Raw genomic sequence first — 23,648 nt, forward strand, 5'->3', positions numbered from 1 at the left:
TTGAATGAAAGACAGGAATCGTTACTTTGGTTTAAGACATTTAATCTTTTAAAATAGTATCAATTCATTAAATGTATTGTAAACAGAATATTTGATATTTTTCACATTTCTTTGTTACACGTTTGTTTATCTTTTCCTTCCTTTGGTTCAAAGTCAAGACTTTGATGTTAAATCAAGTTATTCATGGAAACAAACATTAGTTTCACAGTCGAAGCTAAAGTTGCAGCAGTTTTTCAGATTTGAGGAGAAACTTGCATCAGATCCTCCGCCCTGTCGTGAGCCTGCGGGGAGTGACTTAGTTATTGAGTTAGTAAGTTAGTAAGTTAGTGATCAGACATGTTGACATGTTGTTCAGCGCTGAGGCTGCTGTTAGCTTGTTAGCTTGTTAGCTTGTTAGCCTGTTAGCGTGTTAGCTTGTAGCAGCTGCACGGCTGGCTGTGCGTGTTCAGCGCTTGAGCACAAAAACACTTTTACTGCTGCTTTAAAATGGCTTCGAAATCAACAGGGGAGCTCGATCCCGATATTAGCCTTGACTCGATACGACTGGCAGACGCACTAGTCCCGGCAAACATATTTGCTCCAGACCGGGGCGGATGCGGGGATGACACCGGGGACGAGTGCTATGATGACGGGGAAGAGTTCAACGGCGAGCCCGAGGATCGAATGATCGACTTCACGAGCAAGGTAGGCCTCTGCTAGCTTGTGTGTGGCTATGCTAACGCTCAGCCTCTCTGGAAATGAATGAATTAAACATTTATCATGGCTTTTCTGGGTTATTTCTAAAAAAAACAACCACTAAGTGGACATTTTAAACTTAAATAACAATTTGTGGAAACTTGTTTCTTTGGCGTTTATAAGCAAAGAGTTAGCTGCTGGTTCAATGCTCCTCCAGAGCGAATCCTGGTTAAAATAAAATAACATATTCAAACCATTCATGAAGGGTTTATAATAGTTAACTTGGTATATCTGTAGTGTTATTGAACTGGTCATGTTTCCGTCCAGTCAGCAGAACGACGTGTTTGTTTATGTTGACGTGTCTTATAATAATGGAGCTGCTGCTGTGTTTACGTGTTTACTTCATTTATTTACTGTTTTCTTACTAAACTGTGTTGTTTACATGAGAACTGATGTGTTTTTATCTTCATAGTGTGTGTTCTTAACCAAAGCTCAGGTTGATATGAACAATAATAACTTTTATATAAACAGTAATAACTTCATTTATAGTAAATATAATAACTTAATTGACATGAACAATAATAACTTTTATATAAACAATAATAACTTCATTTATAGTAAATATATGACTTAATTGACATGAACAATAATAACTTTTATATAAACAATAATAACTTCATTTATAGTAAATATAATAACTTAATTGACATGAACAATAATAACTTTTATATAAACAATAATAACTTCATTTATAGTAAATATAATAACTTAATTGACATGAACAATAATAACTTTTATATAAACAATAATAACTTCATTTATAGTAAATATAATAACTTAATTGACATGAACAATAATAACTTTTATATAAACAATAATAACTTCATTTATAGTAAATATAATAACTTAATTGACATGAACAATAATAACTTTTATATGAACAGAAATAACTTCATTTATATGAACCATAAAAACAATGAAATATAATAACTTAATTGACATAAACAATAATAACTTTTATATGAACAGAAATAACTTCATTTATATGAACAATAAAAACAATGAAATATAATAACTTAATTGACATGAACAATAATAACTTTTATATGAACAGAAATAACTTCATTTATATGAACCATAAAAACAATGAAATATAATAACTTAATTGACATGAACAACAGTAACCAGTCGACCAGGTCATACGTTTCATTGACAAGAGTTGCTTAAATGGGGTCAAAGGTGAAACTGAATGGAAACTCCATCACATTGCAAAGAGTTGCATCATCAGACACACCTGTCCATCCAGACTGACGAGCTTTATTGACCTGAGGGATCAATACGTTCTACCTGACTCTGAGTAGTTTGTTTTTAAGAGAGGTGTGAGTCCATAACACACGTGTGTTTATTATGGTGACACTGTGACATCATCCATGTCATCATACATGTCATCATACATGTCATCATACATGTCTGTCTGCTGGACTGGTTGAAGTTTGATCCAGGAGGTCCTGTCTCTCCAGCTGGCTCTCGTGAGCCCCAACGGGGAGCAGTACGACTCTCTACTCAACCAGCTCCGGGACAGGATGGAGGAAGGGTGCGGGGAGACCATCTACGTGGTCGGGATGGGTTCAGGTAAGTGAGGTGACGTCCGGAAGTCTTGGTGTCACTGAGCTCTGGTGATGTGGTAGACGGAGGCGACTGGGGTCTGGACCAGAAGGACATGGAGGCGTCTGTGGCGACCGTGGTCTCCATGTGTGAGCAGGTGGACGCGGATCTGATCACGCTCCGGGAGCGCAGCGAGGCGGCAGGAACGGTTCGAGACTATCTGATCCGCAGGCGTGTCGGGGAGCTGGACTTCCTGGAAGTCAGGTGAGTTTGATCCGTGGACCCTTATCTTGTTGAATGGTTTCTGAAGTGGTTGTGTTCCGGGGTCAGGGTGGCAGTGGTCGGGAACGTGGACGCCGGGAAAAGTACTCTGCTGGGGGTCTTGACCCACGGAGAGCTGGACAACGGCAGAGGATTCGCTCGCCAGAAGCTCTTCAGACACAAACACGAGATGGAGAGCGGCAGGACCAGCAGCGTGGGCAACGACATCCTGGGCTTCGACCAGGAGGGACAGGTGAGGACGCGGTCTCCTCAAGTGGTCCAGCAGGTGACCAGGTTCTCCCACAGGTGGTGAACAAACCCGACAGTCACGGTGGAAGTCTGGACTGGACCAAGATCTGTGAGAAGTCGTCCAAAGTCATCACGTTCATCGATCTGGCCGGTCACGAGAAGTACCTGAAGACCACCGTGTTCGGAATGACCGGACATCTCCCGGACTTCTGCATGCTCATGGTGAGAGGAGGATCATGACTCGCGGCAGGTCTTCAAGTGTGTCCCTGCAGGTGGGCAGTAACGCCGGCATCGTGGGCATGACCAAAGAGCACCTGGGTCTGGCCCTGGCTCTCAACGTTCCCGTGTTTGTGGTGGTCACCAAGATCGACATGTGTCCTGCCAACATCCTGCAAGGTGAGTCCAGTCCCATCACCTGGTCCTCCTGCTCAGACTGTGATCCTCAGAGACGCTGAAGCTGCTGCAGAGGCTCCTGAAGTCTCCGGGCTGTAGGAAGATCCCGGTCCTGGTGCAGAACAAGGACGACGTCATCGTCACGGCGTCAAACTTCAGCTCCGAGAGGTTGGTCTTCTTCTTCTATTGTCAAGCACGAGGAACACACACCTGTGCAGGGATGGAAGCCCTCACTGGTCAGAGATCTTCACCTGCTCAGACCACTCATGACGTTGAAGCTAAACTTTTATCCAAAAACATCCAAGAAAAGACAAAAACAAAAATATTCATCAGAGAAACAACAACAACACATTCATCGCATCCAAGAAACATTTGATGGAAATGAAATCATTTACAAGAAGTAAATCATGAATGAAGATGGATTCTGAACGTCAGGATCATAATAGTTGCTTCAGATGAAGAAGATGTTGATCGCAGCGTTAGAAGCTTTTATGTTGTTTGTTGTTGTTTATTCCAAAGCTTTGAGCGACTAAAGCACGATCGCTGGGATGTTTGTCAGTGAAGTTAAAGTAAACTATTGGTTCTGTGTTAGTTTGACACGAGTGAACATCAGGGAGGGAACATCAGGGAGGGAACATCAGGGAGGGAACATCAGGGAGGGAACATCAGGGTGTGAACATCAGGGAGTGAACATCAGGGAGTGAACATCAGGGAGTGAACATCAGGGAGGGAACATCAGGGAGGGAACATCAGGGAGTGAACATCAGGGTGGGAACATCAGGGAGGGAACATCAGGGTGGGAACATCAGGGAGGGAACATCAGGGAGGGAACATCAGGGAGGGAACATCAGGGAGGGAACATCAGGGTGGGAACATCAGGGTGGGAACATCAGGGAGGGAACATCAGGGAGGGAACATCAGGGTGGGAACATCAGGGAGGGAACATCAGGGAGGGAACATCAGGGAGGGAACATCAGGGAGGGAACATCAGGGTGGGAACATCAGGGAGGGAACATCAGGGAGGGAACATCAGGGAGGGAACATCAGGGAGGGAACATCAGGGAGGGAACATCAGGGAGCGAACATCAGGGAGGGAACATCAGGGAGTGAACATCAGGGAGGGAACATCAGGGAGGGAACATCAGGGAGGGAACATCAGGGAGTGAACATCAGGGAGGGAACATCAGGGTGGGAACATCAGGGAGTGAACATCAGGGAGTGAACATCAGGGAGTGAACATCAGGGAGGGAACATCAGGGAGGGAACATCAGGGAGTGAACATCAGGGAGGGAACATCAGGGTGGGAACATCAGGGAGTGAACATCAGGGAGGGAACATCAGGGTGGGAACATCAGGGAGGGAACATCAGGGAGGGAACATCAGGGAGGGAACATCAGGGTGGGAACATCAGGGTGGGAACATCAGGGAGGGAACATCAGGGTGGGAACATCAGGGAGGGAACATCAGGGAGGGAACATCAGGGAGGGAACATCAGGGAGGGAACATCAGGGTGGGAACATCAGGGAGGGAACATCAGGGAGGGAACATCAGGGTGGGAACATCAGGGAGGGAACATCAGGGAGGGAACATCAGGGAGGGAACATCAGGGAGGGAACATCAGGGAGTGAACATCAGGGAGTGAACCTCAGGGAGGGAACATCAGGGAGGGAACATCAGGGAGGGAACATCAGGGAGGGAACATCAGGGAGGGAACATCAGGGAGGGAACATCAGGGAGGGAACATCAGGGAGGGAACATCAGGGAGTGAACATCAGGGAGGGAACATCAGGGAGTGAACATCAGGGAGGGAACATCAGGGAGGGAACATCAGGGAGGGAACATCAGGGAGTGAACATCAGGGAGTGAACATCAGGGAGTGAACATCAGGGAGGGAACATCAGGGAGGGAACATCAGAGAGGGAACATCAGGGAGGGAATATCAGGGAGGGAACATCAGGGAGGGAACATCAGGGAGGGAACATCAGGGAGGGAACATCAGGGAGGGAACATCAGGGAGGGAACATCAGGGAGGGAACATCAGGGAGTGAACATCAGGGAGTGAACATCAGGGAGTGAACATCAGGGAGGGAACATCAGGGAGGGAACATCAGGGAGGGAACATCAGGGAGGGAACATCAGGGTGTGAACATCAGGGAGTGAACATCAGGGAGTGAACATCAGGGAGTGAACATCAGGGAGGGAACATCAGGGAGGGAACATCAGGGAGTGAACATCAGGGAGGGAACATCAGGGTGGGAACATCAGGGAGGGAACATCAGGGAGGGAACATCAGGGAGCGAACATCAGGGAGGGAACATCAGGGAGTGAACATCAGGGAGGGAACATCAGGGAGGGAACATCAGGGAGTGAACATCAGGGAGGGAACATCAGGGTGGGAACATCAGGGAGTGAACATCAGGGAGTGAACATCAGGGAGTGAACATCAGGGAGTGAACATCAGGGAGGGAACATCAGGGAGGGAACATCAGGGAGTGAACATCAGGGAGGGAACATCAGGGTGGGAACATCAGGGAGGGAACATCAGGGAGGGAACATCAGGGTGGGAACATCAGGGAGGGAACATCAGGGAGTGAACATCAGGGAGTGAACCTCAGGGAGGGAACATCAGGGAGGGAACATCAGGGAGGGAACATCAGGGAGGGAACATCAGGGAGGGAACATCAGGGAGGGAACATCAGGGAGTGAACATCAGGGAGTGAACATCAGGGAGGGAACATCAGGGAGTGAACATCAGGGAGGGAACATCAGGGAGGGAACATCAGGGAGTGAACATCAGGGAGGGAACATCAGGGAGGGAACATCAGGGAGGGAACATCAGGGAGTGAACATCAGGGAGTGAACATCAGGGAGTGAACATCAGGGAGGGAACATCAGGGAGGGAACATCAGGGAGGGAACATCAGGGAGGGAACATCAGGGAGGGAACATCAGGGAAGGAACATCAGGGAGGGAACATCAGGGAGGGAACATCAGGGAGTGAACATCAGGGAGGGAACATCAGGGAGTGAACATCAGGGAGTGAACATCAGGGAGGGAACATCAGGGAGGGAACATCAGGGAGGGAACATCAGGGAGGGAACATCAGGGAGTGAACATCAGGGAGTGAACATCAGGGAGTGAACATCAGGGAGTGAACATCAGGGAGGGAACATCAGGGAAGGGACATCAGGGAGGGAACATCAGAGAGGGAACATCAGGGAGGGAATATCAGGGAGGGAACATCAGGGAGGGAACATCAGGGAGGGAACATCAGGGAAGGAACATCAGGGAGGGAACATCAGAGAGGGAACATCAGAGAGGGAACATCAGGGAGGGAACATCAGGGAGGGAACATCAGTGAGTGTTTATGAAGTTTAAGTTTCAGCTCAGATGTTATAAGAACTAATAACTGGAAATAAAAAGTACAATATAAAGTCAAATAGGCTGAAGAATGACAAGACATTAAAAGATTCACTTGTGATCTGGTCCTGCAGGATGTGTCCCATCTTCCAGATCTCCAACGTGACCGGTGAGAACATGGACCTGCTCAAGATGTTCCTCAACCTGCTGTCGTCCAGGACGTCCTATAGGGACGACCAGCCGGCAGAGTTCCAGATCGACGACACCTACTCGGTCCCTGTAGGTGGTCCAGGGTCTCGTGAAGGAACGTGATGTTAACGGCGCGTGTGCTCAGGGCGTCGGCACGGTGGTGTCGGGGACCACCTTACGAGGACTGATCCGCCTCAACGACACCATGTTGCTGGGACCGGACCCGCTCGGCAGCTTCATCCCCATCGCCGTCAAGTCCATCCACCGCAAGAGGATGCCAGTGAAGGAGGTCCGAGGAGGGCAGACGGCCTCGTTCGCTCTCAAGAAGGTAGTGACCCCTGTGACCCCTGTGACCCCTGTGACCCCTGTGACCCCTGTGACCCCTGTGACCCCTGTGACCCGCGACCAAAGACAGAAACCTTCATGTGCTCTCGAGAGCGACGAGTTGTTAAAGACCTAACGAGCGTCTCTGGTGCAGATCAAGCGCTCGTCCATACGTAAAGGGATGGTGATGGTGTCTCCGAAGCTGAACCCTCAGGCCACCTGGGAGTTTGAGGCGGAGATCCTGGTCCTGCATCATCCCACCACCATCTCGCCCAGATACCAGGCCATGGGTGAGTGTTGAGCGGCGGCCGACGAGGACCGTGTCTCACCTTCTTCTCAGTCCACTGCGGCAGCATCAGGCAGACGGCCACCATCCTGACCATGAACCGAGACTGTCTGAGGACGGGGGACAAGGCGTCGGTTCACTTCCGCTTCATCAAGACCCCAGAGTACCTGCACTGTGACCAGAGGCTGGTGTTCCGCGAGGGCCGGACCAAGGCTGTGGGCACCATCACCAAGGTGAGCTCGCCCTCGGGACCGTCCTCTGGATCTGACCCGTGTCTCTCCTCCAGCTGCTGCAGTCCACCAACAACTTACCCTCCAACTCCAAACCCCCTCAGATCAAGATGCAGTCCACCAAGAAGTCCACGTCCAGGAAAGAAGACGCCACGTCGTCGACCAGCGACGAGACGGCGCCGTCGACCTCGCAGCTGCCCGGAGCGTCAACGGTGAGATCTTTTCTTAGGACCATGTTCTCCTGATGCTCGTGATCGTGACCTGAGCTTCTTCTCTTTCCTCATCTTTATTTGGTACATTTACATATATTTACATCTTTATTTGGTACATTTACATATGATTTGATATATTTACATCTTTATTTGATATATTTACATCTTTATTTGATATATTTACATCTTTATTTGATATATTTACATCTTTATTTGATATATTTATATTTACATCTTTATTTGATATATTTACATATGATTTGATATATTTACATATGATTTGATATATTTACATCTTTATTTGGTATATTTACATATTTATTTGATATATTTACATCTTTATTTGATATATTTATATTTACATCTTTATTTGATATATTTACATCTTGATTTGATATATTTATATTCACATCTTGATTTGATATATTTACATATGATTTGATATATTTACATCTTTATTTGATATATTTACATCTTTATTTGGTATATTTACATCTTTATTTGGTATATTTACATCTTTATTTGATATATTTACATCTTTATTTGGTATATTTATATTTACATATTTATTTGATATATTTACATCTTTATTTCATATATTTCCATCTTTATTTGATATATTTATATTTACATCTTTATTTGGTATATTTACATCTTTATTTGATATATTTACATCTTTATTTGATATATATATTTACATCTTTATTTGATATATATATTTACATCTTTATTTGATATATTTACATCTTTATTTGGTATATTTACATCTTTATTTGATATATTTACATCTTTATTTGGTATATTTACATCTTTATTTGATATATTGACATCTTTATTTGGTATATTTACATATTTATTTGATATATTTACATCTTTATTTGATATATTTACATCTTTATTTGATATATTTACATCTTTATTTGGTATATTTACATCTTTATTTGATATATTTACATATTTATTTGATATATTTACATCTTTATTTGATATATTGACATCTTTATTTGATATATTTACATCTTTATTTGATATATTTACATCTTTATTTGATATATTGACATCTTTATTTGGTATATTTACATCTTTATTTGATATATTTACATCTTTATTTGATATATTTACATCTTTATTTGATATATTTACATCTTTTTTTTTATATATTTACATCTTTATTTGATATATTTACATATGATTTGATATATTTACATATGATTTGATATATTTACATACATTTCCATCTTTATTTGATACATTTACATATGATTTGTCATGACTGTCGATCATGAAGGAGGCCGAGGACGAACCTCAGGTAAAGGAGGCGAACAAAGAGAACAAGGTACAAGATGAACGTCCGACTGCAGCGAGACGTCTTAATGAGTTATTGATCATTGATGATGTTATTGATGAAGATATTAATGAAGATATTAATGATGTTATTGATGAAGATATTAATGAAGATATTGATGAAGATATTAATGATATTATTGATGAAGATATTGATGAAGATATTAATGATGTTATTAATGAAGATATTAATGATATTATTGATGAAGATATTAATGAAGATATTAATGATGTTATTGATGAAGATATTGATGAAGATATTAACGATGTTATTGATGAAGATATTGATGAAGATATTGATGAAGATATTGATGAAGATATTAATGATGTTATTAATGAAGATATTAATGATGTTATTGATGAAGATATTAATGAAGATATTGATGAAGATATTAATGATGTTATTGATGAAGATATTAATGATGTTATTGATGAAGATATTGATGAAGATATTAATGATGTTATTGATGAAGATATTAATGAAGATATTGATGAAGATATTAATGATGTTATTGATGAAGATATTAATGAAGATATTGATGAAGATATTAATGATGTTATTAATGAAGATATTGATGAAGATATTATTGATGTTATTGATGAAGATATTAATGAAGATATTGATGAAGATATTATTGATGTTATTGATGAAGATATTGATGAAGATATGAATGATGTTATTGATGAAGATATTAATGAAGATATTGATGAAGATATTAATGATGTTATTGATGAAGATATTAATGAAGATATTGATGAAGATATTAATGATGTTATTAATGAAGATATTGATGAAGATATTGATGAAGATATTAATGATGTTATTAATGAAGATATTAATGAAGATATTGATGAAGATATTGATGAAGATATTAATGATGTTATTGATGAAGATATTGATGAAGATATTGATGAAGATATTAATGATGTTATTGATGAAGATATTGATGAAGATATTAATGATGTTATTGATGAAGATATTGATGAAGATATTAATGATGTTATTAATGAAGATATTAATGAAGATATTGATGAAGATATTAATGATGTTATTGATGAATATATTGATGAAGATATTAATGATGTTATTAATGAAGATATTAATGAAGATATTGATGAAGATATTAATGATGTTATTAATGAAGATATTAATGATGTTATTAATGAAGATATTGATGAAGATATTAATGATGTTATTGATGAAGATATTGATGAAGATATTAATGATGTTATTAATGAAGATATTAATGAAGATATTGATGAAGATATTAATGATGTTATTGATGAATATATTGATGAAGATATTAATGATGTTATTGATGAAGATATTGATGAAGATATTAATGATGTTATTAATGAAGATATTGATGAAGATATTAATGATTTTATTAATGAAGATATTGATGAAGATATTGATGAAGATATTAATGATGTTATTGATGAAGATATTGATGAAGATATTAATGAAGATATTGATGAAGATATTGATGAAGATATTATTGATGTTATTGATGAAGATATTAATGATGTTATTAATGAAGATATTAATGAAGATATTGATGAAGATATTAATGATGTTATTGATGAAGATATTGATGAAGATATTAATGATGTTATTGATGAAGATATTGATGAAGATATTATTGATGTTATTGATGAAGATATTAATGATGTTATTGATGAAGATATTAATGATGTTATTGATGATGTTATTGATGATGTTATTGATGAAGATATTAATGATGTTATTAATGATGTTATTGATGAAGATATTAATGATGTTATTAATGAAGATATTGATGATGTTATTGATGATGTTATTGATGATGTTATTGATGAATATATTAGTGATGTTATTGATGAATATATTAATGATGTTATTGATGATGTTATTGATGATGTTATTGATGAATATATTAATGATGTTATTGATGATGTTATTGATAAATATATTAATGATGTTATTAATGAAGATATTGATGAAGATATTAATGATGTTATTGATGAAGATATTAATGAAGATATTGATGAAGATATTAATGATGTTATTGATGAAGATATTGATGAAGATATTAACGATGTTATTGATGAAGATATTGATGATGTTATTGATGAAGATATTAATGAAGATATTGATGAAGATATTAACGATGTTATTGATGAAGATATTAATGAAGATATTGATGAAGATATTAATGAAGATATTGATGAAGATATTAATGATGTTATTGATGAAGATATTGATGAAGATATTAATGATGTTATTAATGAAGATATTAATGAAGATATTGATGAAGATATTAATGAAGATATTAATGAAGATATTAATGATGTTATTAATGAAGATATTGATGAAGATATTAATGATGTTATTGATGAAGATATTGATGAAGATATTAATGATGTTATTAATGAAGATATTAATGAAGATATTGATGAAGATATTAATGATGTTATTGATGAAGATATTGATGAAGATATTAATGATGTTATTAATGAAGATATTGATGAAGATATTGATGAATATATTAATGATGTTATTGATGAAGATATTGATGAAGATATTAATGATGTTATTAATGAAGATATTGATGAAGATATTGATGAAGATATTATTGATGTTATTGATGAAGATATTGATGAAGATATTAATGATGTTATTAATGAAGATATTAATGATGTTATTGATGAAGATATTAATGATGTTATTGATGAAGATATTGATGAAGATATTAATGATGTTATTGATGAAGATATTATTGATGTTATTGATGAAGATATTAAGGATGTTATTGATGATGTTATTGATGAAGATATTAATGATGTTATTAATGAAGATATTAATGAAGATATTGATGAAGATATTAATTATGTTATTAATGAAGATATTAATGATGTTATTAATGAAGATATTGATGAAGATATTAATGATGTTATTAATGAAGATATTAATGAAGATATTGATGAAGATATTAATGATGTTATTGATGAATATATTGATGAAGATATTAATGATGTTATTGATGAAGATATTGATGAAGATATTAATGATGTTATTAATGAAGATATTGATGAAGATATTAATGATGTTATTAATGAAGATATTGATGATGTTATTGATGATGTTATTGATGATGTTATTGATGAATATATTAGTGATGTTATTGATGAAGATATTAATGATGTTATTAATGAAGATATTGATGATGTTATTGATGATGTTATTGATGATGTTATTGATGAATATATTAGTGATGTTATTGATGAATATATTAATGATGTTATTGATGAAGATATTGATGAAGATATTAATGATGTTATTGATGAAGATATTATTGATGTTATTGATGAAGATATTAATGATGTTATTGATGAAGATATTAATGATGTTATTGATGATGTTATTGATGAAGATATTAATGATGTTATTAATGATGTTATTGATGAAGATATTAATGATGTTATTAATGAAGATATTGATGATGTTATTGATGATGTTATTGATGAATATATTAGTGATGTTATTGATGAATATATTAATGATGTTATTGATGATGTTATTGATGATGTTATTGATGAATATATTAATGATGTTATTGATGATGTTATTGATAAAGATATTAATGATGTTATTAATGAAGATATTAATGATGTTATTGATGAAGATATTAATGAAGATATTAATGAAGATATTGATGAAGATATTAACGATGTTATTGATGAAGATATTAATGAAGATATTGATGAAGATATTAATGATGTTATTGATGAAGATATTAATGATGTTATTAATGAAGATATTAATGAAGATATTGATGAAGATATTAATGAAGATATTAATGAAGATATTAATGATGTTATTAATGAAGATATTGATGAAGATATTAATGATGTTATTGATGAAGATATTGATGAAGATATTAATGATGTTATTAATGAAGATATTAATGAAGATATTGATGAAGATATTAATGATGTTATTGATGAAGATATTGATGAAGATATTAATGATGTTATTAATGAGGATATTGATGAAGATATTGATGAAGATATTAATGATGTTATTGATGAAGATATTGATGAAGATATTAATGATGTTATTGATGAAGATATTGATGAAGATATTATTGATGTTATTGATGAAGATATTGATGAAGATATTAATGATGTTATTAATGAAGATATTAATGATGTTATTGATGAAGATATTAATGATGTTATTGATGAAGATATTGATGAAGATATTAATGATGTTATTGATGAAGATATTATTGATGTTATTGATGAAGATATTAAGGATGTTATTGATGATGTTATTGATGAAGATATTAATGATGTTATTAATGATGTTATTGATGATGTTATTGATGAAGATATTAATGATGTTATTAATGATGTTATTGATGAAGATATTAATGATGTTATTAATGAAGATATTGATGATGTTATTGATGATGTTATTGATGAAGATATTAATGATGTTATTGATGAATATATTAATGATGTTATTGATGATGTTATTGATGATGTTATTGATGAATATATTAATGATGTTATTGATGATGTTATTGATGAAGATATTAATGATGTTATTGATGAATATATTAGTGATGTTATTGATGATGTTATTGATGAATATATTAATGATGTTATTGATGATGTTATTGATGAAGATATTAATGATGTTATTAATGAAGATATTGATGAAGATATTAATGATGTTATTGATGAAGATATTAATGAAGATATTGATGAAGATATTAATGATGTTATTGATGAAGATATTGATGAAGATATTAACGATGTTATTGATGAAGATATTGATGATGTTATTGATGAAGATATTAATGAAGATATTGATGAAGATATTAACGATGTTATTGATGAAGATATTAATGAAGATATTGATGAAGATATTAATGAAGATATTGATGAAGATATTAATGATGTTATTGATGAAGATATTGATGAAGATATTAATGATGTTATTAATGAAGATATTAATGAAGATATTGATGAAGATATTAATGAAGATATTAATGAAGATATTAATGATGTTATTAATGAAGATATTGATGAAGATATTAATGATGTTATTGATGAAGATATTGATGAAGATATTAATGATGTTATTAATGAAGATATTAATGAAGATATTGATGAAGATATTAATGATGTTATTGATGAAGATATTGATGAAGATATTAATGATGTTATTAATGAAGATATTGATGAAGATATTGATGAATATATTAATGATGTTATTGATGAAGATATTGATGAAGATATTAATGATGTTATTAATGAAGATATTGATGAAGATATTGATGAAGATATTAATGATGTTATTAATGAAGATATTAATGATGTTATTGATGAAGATATTAATGATGTTATTGATGAAGATATTGATGAAGATATTAATGATGTTATTGATGAAGATATTATTGATGTTATTGATGAAGATATTAAGGATGTTATTGATGATGTTATTGATGAAGATATTAATGATGTTATTAATGAAGATATTAATGAAGATATTGATGAAGATATTAATTATGTTATTAATGAAGATATTAATGATGTTATTAATGAAGATATTGATGAAGATATTAATGATGTTATTAATGAAGATATTAATGAAGATATTGATGAAGATATTAATGATGTTATTGATGAATATATTGATGAAGATATTAATGATGTTATTGATGAAGATATTGATGAAGATATTAATGATGTTATTAATGAAGATATTGATGAAGATATTAATGATGTTATTAATGAAGATATTGATGATGTTATTGATGATGTTATTGATGATGTTATTGATGAATATATTAGTGATGTTATTGATGAAGATATTAATGATGTTATTAATGAAGATATTGATGATGTTATTGATGATGTTATTGATGATGTTATTGATGAATATATTAGTGATGTTATTGATGAATATATTAATGATGTTATTGATGAAGATATTGATGAAGATATTAATGATGTTATTGATGAAGATATTGATGAAGATATTATTGATGTTATTGATGAAGATATTAATGATGTTATTGATGATGTTATTGATGAAGATATTAATGATGTTATTGATGATGTTATTGATGAAGATATTAATGATGTTATTAATGATGTTATTGATGAAGATATTAATGATGTTATTAATGAAGATATTGATGATGTTATTGATGATGTTATTGATGAATATATTAGTGATGTTATTGATGAATATATTAATGATGTTATTGATGATGTTATTGATGATGTTATTGATGAATATATTAATGATGTTATTGATGATGTTATTGATAAAGATATTAATGATGTTATTAATGAAGATATTGATGAAGATATTAATGATGTTATTGATGAAGATATTAATGAAGATATTAATGAAGATATTGATGAAGATATTAACGATGTTATTGATGAAGATATTAATGAAGATATTGATGAAGATATTAATGATGTTATTGATGAAGATATTAATGATGTTATTAATGAAGATATTGATGAAGATATTAATGATGTTATTGATGAAGATATTGATGAAGATATTAATGATGTTATTAATGAAGATATTAATGAAGATATTGATGAAGATATTAATGATGTTATTGATGAATATATTGATGAAGATATTAATGATGTTATTGATGAAGATATTGATGAAGATATTAATGATGTTATTAATGAAGATATTGATGAAGATATTAATGATTTTATTAATGAAGATATTGATGAAGATATTGATGAAGATATTAATGATGTTATTGATGAAGATATTGATGAAGATATTAATGAAGATATTGATGAAGATATTGATGAAGATATTATTGATGTTATTGATGAAGATATTAATGATGTTATTAATGAAGATATTAATGAAGATATTGATGAAGATATTAATGATGTTATTGATGAAGATATTGATGAAGATATTAATGATGTTATTGATGAAGATATTGATGAAGATATTATTGATGTTATTGATGAAGATATTAATGATGTTATTGATGAAGATATTAATGATGTTATTGATGATGTTATTGATGATGTTATTGATGAAGATATTAATGATGTTATTAATGATGTTATTGATGAAGATATTAATGATGTTATTAATGAAGATATTGATGATGTTATTGATGATGTTATTGATGATGTTATTGATGAATATATTAGTGATGTTATTGATGAATATATTAATGATGTTATTGATGATGTTATTGATGATGTTATTGATGAATATATTAATGATGTTATTGATGATGTTATTGATAAATATATTAATGATGTTATTAATGAAGATATTGATGAAGATATTAATGATGTTATTGATGAAGATATTAATGAAGATATTGATGAAGATATTAATGATGTTATTGATGAAGATATTGATGAAGATATTAACGATGTTATTGATGAAGATATTGATGATGTTATTGATGAAGATATTAATGAAGATATTGATGAAGATATTAACGATGTTATTGATGAAGATATTAATGAAGATATTGATGAAGATATTAATGAAGATATTGATGAAGATATTAATGATGTTATTGATGAAGATATTGATGAAGATATTAATGATGTTATTAATGAAGATATTAATGAAGATATTGATGAAGATATTAATGAAGATATTAATGAAGATATTAATGAAGATATTAATGATGTTATTAATGAAGATATTGATGAAGATATTAATGATGTTATTGATGAAGATATTGATGAAGATATTAATGATGTTATTAATGAAGATATTAATGAAGATATTGATGAAGATATTAATGATGTTATTGATGAAGATATTGATGAAGATATTAATGATGTTATTAATGAAGATATTGATGAAGATATTGATGAATATATTAATGATGTTATTGATGAAGATATTGATGAAGATATTAATGATGTTATTAATGAAGATATTGATGAAGATATTGATGAAGATATTATTGATGTTATTGATGAAGATATTGATGAAGATATTAATGATGTTATTAATGAAGATATTAATGATGTTATTGATGAAGATATTAATGATGTTATTGATGAAGATATTGATGAAGATATTAATGATGTTATTGATGAAGATATTATTGATGTTATTGATGAAGATATTAAGGATGTTATTGATGATGTTATTGATGAAGATATTAATGATGTTATTAATGAAGATATTAATGAAGATATTGATGAAGATATTAATTATGTTATTAATGAAGATATTAATGATGTTATTAATGAAGATATTGATGAAGATATTAATGATGTTATTAATGAAGATATTAATGAAGATATTGATGAAGATATTAATGATGTTATTGATGAATATATTGATGAAGATATTAATGATGTTATTGATGAAGATATTGATGAAGATATTAATGATGTTATTAATGAAGATATTGATGAAGATATTAATGATGTTATTAATGAAGATATTGATGATGTTATTGATGATGTTATTGATGATGTTATTGATGAATATATTAGTGATGTTATTGATGAAGATATTAATGATGTTATTAATGAAGATATTGATGATGTTATTGATGATGTTATTGATGATGTTATTGATGAATATATTAGTGATGTTATTGATGAATATATTAATGATGTTATTGATGAAGATATTGATGAAGATATTAATGATGTTATTGATGAAGATATTATTGATGTTATTGATGAAGATATTAATGATGTTATTGATGAAGATATTAATGATGTTATTGATGATGTTATTGATGAAGATATTAATGATGTTATTAATGATGTTATTGATGAAGATATTAATGATGTTATTAATGAAGATATTGATGATGTTATTGATGATGTTATTGATGAATATATTAGTGATGTTATTGATGAATATATTAATGATGTTATTGATGATGTTATTGATGATGTTATTGATGAATATATTAATGATGTTATTGATGATGTTATTGATAAAGATATTAATGATGTTATTAATGAAGATATTAATGATGTTATTGATGAAGATATTAATGAAGATATTAATGAAGATATTGATGAAGATATTAACGATGTTATTGATGAAGATATTAATGAAGATATTGATGAAGATATTAATGATGTTATTGATGAAGATATTAATGATGTTATTAATGAAGATATTAATGAAGATATTGATGAAGATATTAATGAAGATATTAATGAAGATATTAATGATGTTATTAATGAAGATATTGATGAAGATATTAATGATGTTATTGATGAAGATATTGATGAAGATATTAATGATGTTATTAATGAAGATATTAATGAAGATATTGATGAAGATATTAATGATGTTATTGATGAAGATATTGATGAAGATATTAATGATGTTATTAATGAGGATATTGATGAAGATATTGATGAAGATATTAATGATGTTATTGATGAAGATATTGATGAAGATATTAATGATGTTATTGATGAAGATATTGATGAAGAGATTATTGATGTTATTGATGAAGATATTGATGAAGATATTAATGATGTTATTAATGAAGATATTAATGATGTTATTGATGAAGATATTAATGATGTTATTGATGAAGATATTGATGAAGATATTAATGATGTTATTGATGAAGATATTATTGATGTTATTGATGAAGATATTAAGGATGTTATTGATGATGTTATTGATGAAGATATTAATGATGTTATTAATGATGTTATTGATGATGTTATTGATGAAGATATTAATGATGTTATTAATGATGTTATTGATGAAGATATTAATGATGTTATTAATGAAGATATTGATGATGTTATTGATGATGTTATTGATGAAGATATTAATGATGTTATTGATGAATATATTAATGATGTTATTGATGATGTTATTGATGATGTTATTGATGAATATATTAATGATGTTATTGATGATGTTATTGATGAAGATATTAATGATGTTATTGATGAATATATTAGTGATGTTATTGATGATGTTATTGATGAATATATTAATGATGTTATTGATGATGTTATTGATGAAGATATTAATGATGTTATTAATGAAGATATTGATGAAGATATTAATGATGTTATTGATGAAGATATTAATGAAGATATTGATGAAGATATTAATGATGTTATTGATGAAGATATTGATGAAGATATTAACGATGTTATTGATGAAGATATTGATGATGTTATTGATGAAGATATTAATGAAGATATTGATGAAGATATTAACGATGTTATTGATGAAGATATTAATGAAGATATTGATGAAGATATTAATGAAGATATTGATGAAGATATTAATGATGTTATTGATGAAGATATTGATGAAGATATTAATGATGTTATTAATGAAGATATTAATGAAGATATTGATGAAGATATTAATGAAGATATTAATGAAGATATTAATGATGTTATTAATGAAGATATTGATGAAGATATTAATGATGTTATTGATGAAGATATTGATGAAGATATTAATGATGTTATTAATGAAGATATTAATGAAGATATTGATGAAGATATTAATGATGTTATTGATGAAGATATTGATGAAGATATTAATGATGTTATTAATGAAGATATTGATGAAGATATTGATGAATATATTAATGATGTTATTGATGAAGATATTGATGAAGATATTAATGATGTTATTAATGAAGATATTGATGAAGATATTGATGAAGATATTAATGATGTTATTAATGAAGATATTAATGATGTTATTGATGAAGATATTAATGATGTTATTGATGAAGATATTGATGAAGATATTAATGATGTTATTGATGAAGATATTATTGATGTTATTGATGAAGATATTAAGGATGTTATTGATGATGTTATTGATGAAGATATTAATGATGTTATTAATGAAGATATTAATGAAGATATTGATGAAGATATTAATTATGTTATTAATGAAGATATTAATGATGTTATTAATGAAGATATTGATGAAGATATTAATGATGTTATTAATGAAGATATTAATGAAGATATTGATGAAGATATTAATGATGTTATTGATGAATATATTGATGAAGATATTAATGATGTTATTGATGAAGATATTGATGAAGATATTAATGATGTTATTAATGAAGATATTGATGAAGATATTAATGATGTTATTAATGAAGATATTGATGATGTTATTGATGATGTTATTGATGATGTTATTGATGAATATATTAGTGATGTTATTGATGAAGATATTAATGATGTTATTAATGAAGATATTGATGATGTTATTGATGATGTTATTGATGATGTTATTGATGAATATATTAGTGATGTTATTGATGAATATATTAATGATGTTATTGATGAAGATATTGATGAAGATATTAATGATGTTATTGATGAAGATATTGATGAAGATATTATTGATGTTATTGATGAAGATATTAATGATGTTATTGATGATGTTATTGATGAAGATATTAATGATGTTATTGATGATGTTATTGATGAAGATATTAATGATGTTATTAATGATGTTATTGATGAAGATATTAATGATGTTATTAATGAAGATATTGATGATGTTATTGATGATGTTATTGATGAATATATTAGTGATGTTATTGATGAATATATTAATGATGTTATTGATGATGTTATTGATGATGTTATTGATGAATATATTAATGATGTTATTGATGATGTTATTGATAAAGATATTAATGATGTTATTAATGAAGATATTGATGAAGATATTAATGATGTTATTGATGAAGATATTAATGAAGATATTAATGAAGATATTGATGAAGATATTAACGATGTTATTGATGAAGATATTAATGAAGATATTGATGAAGATATTAATGATGTTATTGATGAAGATATTAATGATGTTATTAATGAAGATATTAATGAAGATATTGATGAAGATATTAATGAAGATATTAATGAAGATATTAATGATGTTATTAATGAAGATATTGATGAAGATATTAATGATGTTATTGATGAAGATATTGATGAAGATATTAATGATGTTATTAATGAGGATATTGATGAAGATATTGATGAAGATATTAATGATGTTATTGATGAAGATATTGATGAAGATATTAATGATGTTATTGATGAAGATATTGATGAAGATATTATTGATGTTATTGATGAAGATATTGATGAAGATATTAATGATGTTATTAATGAAGATATTAATGATGTTATTGATGAAGATATTAATGATGTTATTGATGAAGATATTGATGATGTTATTGATGAAGATATTATTGATGTTATTGATGAAGATATTAAGGATGTTATTGATGATGTTATTGATGAAGATATTAATGATGTTATTAATGATGTTATTGATGATGTTATTGATGAAGATATTAATGATGTTATTAATGATGTTATTGATGAAGATATTAATGATGTTATTAATGAAGATATTGATGATGTTATTGATGATGTTATTGATGAAGATATTAATGATGTTATTGATGAATATATTAATGATGTTATTGATGATGTTATTGATGATGTTATTGATGAATATATTAATGATGTTATTGATGATGTTATTGATGAAGATATTAATGATGTTATTGATGAATATATTAGTGATGTTATTGATGATGTTATTGATGAATATATTAATGATGTTATTGATGATGTTATTGATGAAGATATTAATGATGTTATTAATGAAGATATTGATGAAGATATTAATGATGTTATTGATGAAGATATTAATGATGTCATTGATGATGTTATTGATGATGTTATTGATGAATATATTAATGATGTTATTGATGATGTTATTGATGAAGATATTAATGATGTTATTAATGAAGATATTGATGAAGATATTAATGATGTTATTGATGAAGATATTAATGATGTTATTGATGAAGATATTAATGATAATATTAACGATGTTATTGATGAAGATATTAATGATGTTATTGATGATAATATTAACGATGTTGTTGATGAAGATATTAATGATAATATTAACGATGTTGTTGATGAAGATATTAATGATAATATTAACGATGTTATTGATGAAGATATTAATGATAATATTAACGATGTTATTGATGAAGATATTAATGATGTTATTAATGAAGATATTGATGAAGATATTGATGATAATATTAACGATGTTATTGATGAAGATATTAATGATGTTATTGATGAAGATATTAATGATAATATTAACGATGTTATTGATGAAGATATTAATGATGTTATTGATGAAGATATTGATGAATATATTAATGATGATATTAATGATGTTATTGATGAAGATATTAATGATAATATTAACGATGTTATTGATGAAGATATTAATGATGTTATTGATGAAGATATTGATGAATATATTAATGATGTTATTGATGAAGATATTGATGAATATATTAATGAAGATATTATTGATGTTATTGATGATAATATTAACGATGTTATTGATGAAGATATTAATGATGTTATTGATGAAGATATTAATGATAATATTAACGATGTTATTGATGAAGATATTAATGATGTTATTGATGAAGATATTGATGAATATATTAATGATGATATTAATGATATTATTGATGAAGATATTGATGAAGATATTAATGATGTTATTGATGAAGATATTAATGATGTTATTGATGAAGATATTAATGATGTTATTGATGAAGATATTTGTGATAATATTAACGATGTTATTGATGAAGATATTAATGATGTTATTGATGAAGATATTTGTGATAATATTAACGATGTTATTGATGAAGATATTAATGATGTTATTGATGAATATTTTAATGATGTTATTGATGAAGATATTAATGATAATATTAATTATGTTATTGATGAAGATATTAATGATAATATTAATGATGTTATTGATGAAGATATTAATGATGTTATTGATGAAGATATTAATGATAATATTAATGATGTTATTAATGATAATATTAATGATGTTATTGATGAAGATATTAATGATGTTATTGATGAATATTTTAATGATGTTATTGATGAAGATATTAATGATGTTATTGATGAAGATATTAATGATGTTATTGATGAAGATATTAATGATGCTATTAATGAAGATATTGATGAAGATATTGATGAAGATATTAATGATAATATTAATGATGTTATTGATGAAGATATTAATGATGATTTTAATGGTGATAATATTGTTATTAATGATGAATCCTTGTTCCTCGGCAGCCTAAGTCTGGGGGGGGGCGGAGACGAGGAGGTCAGCGACACAAGGGCAAAGGTCAGAACAGTTCGTGCATTTCTCCGGCGGTTCCGACCACGTCAGGAATGTGATCTTCGTCTTCATCCTCGGCCTCTTTAACGGCTCCAGCTTTTTCACCTTTTTTTTACTCGAGAAAAGATGCTTCTGGTTCGGTGTCGACCCGCGAGGATCACAAGATCAGTTATTTATTTGATGTCGCCACCTTTTCAACTCCGTGTTTGTACCGGGATCGTAACACAACATGATTGTTAGACACACAAGGTTCATGTG

At 30.3% G+C, this 23,648-nt stretch overlaps 1 protein-coding gene across 2 annotated transcripts in view; it reads left to right on the forward strand.

The window, feature by feature from the left end:
• The first annotated feature begins 260 nt into the window (after positions 1-260).
• The window catches only part of gtpbp1 (GTP binding protein 1), a 23,448-nt gene continuing 60 nt past the window's right edge, over positions 261-23,648 (forward strand). Inside the window, exons 1-13 of one of the 2 annotated variants that reach the window (XM_087809367.1) lie at positions 261-684; positions 2,196-2,307; positions 2,364-2,544; positions 2,611-2,794; positions 2,848-3,012; positions 3,063-3,186; positions 3,237-3,351; positions 6,677-6,821; positions 6,877-7,059; positions 7,210-7,345; positions 7,396-7,574; positions 7,676-7,783; positions 23,345-23,648. The exon at positions 23,345-23,648 is cut by the window's right edge and continues 60 nt beyond it. In XM_087809367.1, the coding sequence (XP_087665493.1) occupies positions 487-684; positions 2,196-2,307; positions 2,364-2,544; positions 2,611-2,794; positions 2,848-3,012; positions 3,063-3,186; positions 3,237-3,351; positions 6,677-6,821; positions 6,877-7,059; positions 7,210-7,345; positions 7,396-7,574; positions 7,676-7,783; positions 23,345-23,449 (1,935 nt within the window). In that variant the 5' untranslated portion in view covers positions 261-486 and the 3' untranslated portion in view covers positions 23,450-23,648. Of the gene's footprint in view, positions 685-2,195; positions 2,308-2,363; positions 2,545-2,610; positions 2,795-2,847; positions 3,013-3,062; positions 3,187-3,236; positions 3,352-6,676; positions 6,822-6,876; positions 7,060-7,209; positions 7,346-7,395; positions 7,575-7,627; positions 7,784-23,344 lie in introns of both variants that reach the window. The other variant, XM_087809366.1, reaches the window with a different exon arrangement.

Source organism: Callionymus lyra, chromosome 15 (genome assembly GCF_982586985.1).
Source record: "Callionymus lyra chromosome 15, fCalLyr1.hap1.1, whole genome shotgun sequence".
Classification (NCBI taxonomy): domain Eukaryota; kingdom Metazoa; phylum Chordata; class Actinopteri; order Syngnathiformes; family Callionymidae; genus Callionymus; species Callionymus lyra.